Raw genomic sequence first — 1,519 nt, 5'->3', positions numbered from 1 at the left:
TGGCTCCTCCATGTAATTCCTGACACTATACGCACCTCATTACATTAATTCCAGCTGGGCTTACAGTGAAACCACTCTTTCAGTACAAACGATAAAAGTCTTTAAAATTAAAGGGTCATTTGTATTCTAGTTACACAAGGTCCAATCACCAACAAACTTGATTCTAATTTCGTTCATGCATCTGGTTTGTTGGCTTCAACTATATTTTGTGGCCAAAAATGTATTAATAATAACAAAAAAACATTTTTTATTCTTCCACACTGCAATTGTCTGCTGTGTACGGTCAGTTATTAACAATGATGTAGGAAATGCCCAGATATTTTTAATAGAAAAAGATACTACAACCCCGTGTTAAATTTGCATTCCAAAATCAGAATAATACCAGTCAGAAAATAACGATTTCCTAATCCATAAATAATTATGATTTGGCATAGTGTTGTACTGCCGCTTGGAATTTTGTTTTATTTTAGTTCCATAGTAAGTTCCAACTCTCCTCTATCTATGACCAACTGAATTTTTCGATTGTCTTGTTTAACTTCATCTTAACCGCCTGAACTACCTCCACTGTGCTTTTTAAATCTTAATAATATGGTTATGGTTAAAAAAACTAATAAAAAACGACAAATAGACAAATATAATGACCTTTTTATTAGGTTTTAAAAGTGCCCATACTCATTGGCTTTACAATTAACAAGTGATTACGTTTGATTAGTTATTAGTAAATCTTTCTTTTTTTATTAATAATAAGTCTGTTTAAAGACTTGTGAGATGTGTTTAACCACATAAGTCTTCACTGCAGCAGTAGACGTTGACCTCAGGTATACAGAACTCCTCACATGTGCGGGACAGAAAATCAGCTGCAAAGAGAGATATATTAAAATCTATTAAATTCCCTTTAAGTACACATCATATTTTCATTAAATATGATTTGCCTGCCATTTTTGGTGACAATTCTACACTTCTTATTTCAGTTGTACCAAATGTCTCAGCACTTACCACTGGCTGCTGTCTTGCAGTAGTTGGCAGAAGCAGGGCACTCCGTTTCAACCTTGCAGTCGTCCCCCTGGCAGGTAAAGCACCTCAGAGAGTGTACTGCAAAGAGGAAACAATCAACAGTCACAGAGAGAAACAGATACTACTTGATCTCTCATCCCTAGTAAACAAAAACAACCACCACACATACTGAAACAAAACTCATTAAACATTTCTGTTTATGTTTCAATTGAAGAAACACGCATTTGCCCTCTTGCTCCCAAAATCTTTCTGCCCTGCTAAAATGTTCTGAAACTAATCTGATTTCTTTCCTTAGATTCAAATTTATCGCTAAATTAAATCCAGTAACTAAAGCTAATTTTGAGTGATGTAGATAAAACACTCACCAGTCACACTGCACACAAGCATCACAACAAGAGCGCAGGCAAGAGACTTCATGATTTCAGCTTGAACAAGATCTTACGTAAAGCAACAGGTCACAGGTCTGAATGTCAGTAGTGTGTGGTAAACTACACAAGTGTATTGT

At 35.3% G+C, this 1,519-nt stretch overlaps 1 protein-coding gene across 1 annotated transcript; it reads right to left on the bottom strand.

The window, feature by feature from the left end:
* Positions 1-225: 225 nt before the first annotated feature.
* LOC306894348 (uncharacterized protein) lies at positions 226-1,519 on the bottom strand. The gene is made up of 3 exons (XM_079456819.1): positions 1,380-1,519; positions 997-1,092; positions 226-857 (listed from the first exon to the last, which is right to left on the bottom strand). Exons 1-3 carry the CDS (start codon positions 1,429-1,431, stop codon positions 775-777), a joined length of 231 nt encoding a protein of 76 aa, XP_079312945.1. The 5' UTR covers positions 1,432-1,519; the 3' UTR covers positions 226-774.

Source organism: Barbatula barbatula (genome assembly GCF_947034865.1).
Source record: "Barbatula barbatula genome assembly, chromosome: 5".
In the NCBI taxonomy this organism is placed as follows: domain Eukaryota; kingdom Metazoa; phylum Chordata; class Actinopteri; order Cypriniformes; family Nemacheilidae; genus Barbatula; species Barbatula barbatula.
Note: the sequence above shows the minus strand (reverse complement) of the source record. Positions and strands in the feature narration are given on the sequence as shown.

Excerpts from the sequence above, each read along its gene's own strand:
- LOC306894348 (XM_079456819.1), bottom strand. The coding sequence starts at position 1,431 with ATGAAGTCTCTTGCCTGCGCTCTTGTTGTGATGCTTGTGTGCAGTGTG. Across the intron at positions 1,093-1,379 it reads GCTTGTGTGCAGTGTGACTG|TACACTCTCTGAGGTGCTTT; the intron begins GTGAGTGTTTTA and ends TCCTCTTTGCAG. Across the intron at positions 858-996 it reads CTGCAAGACAGCAGCCAGTG|CTGATTTTCTGTCCCGCACA; the intron begins GTAAGTGCTGAG and ends CTCTCTTTGCAG.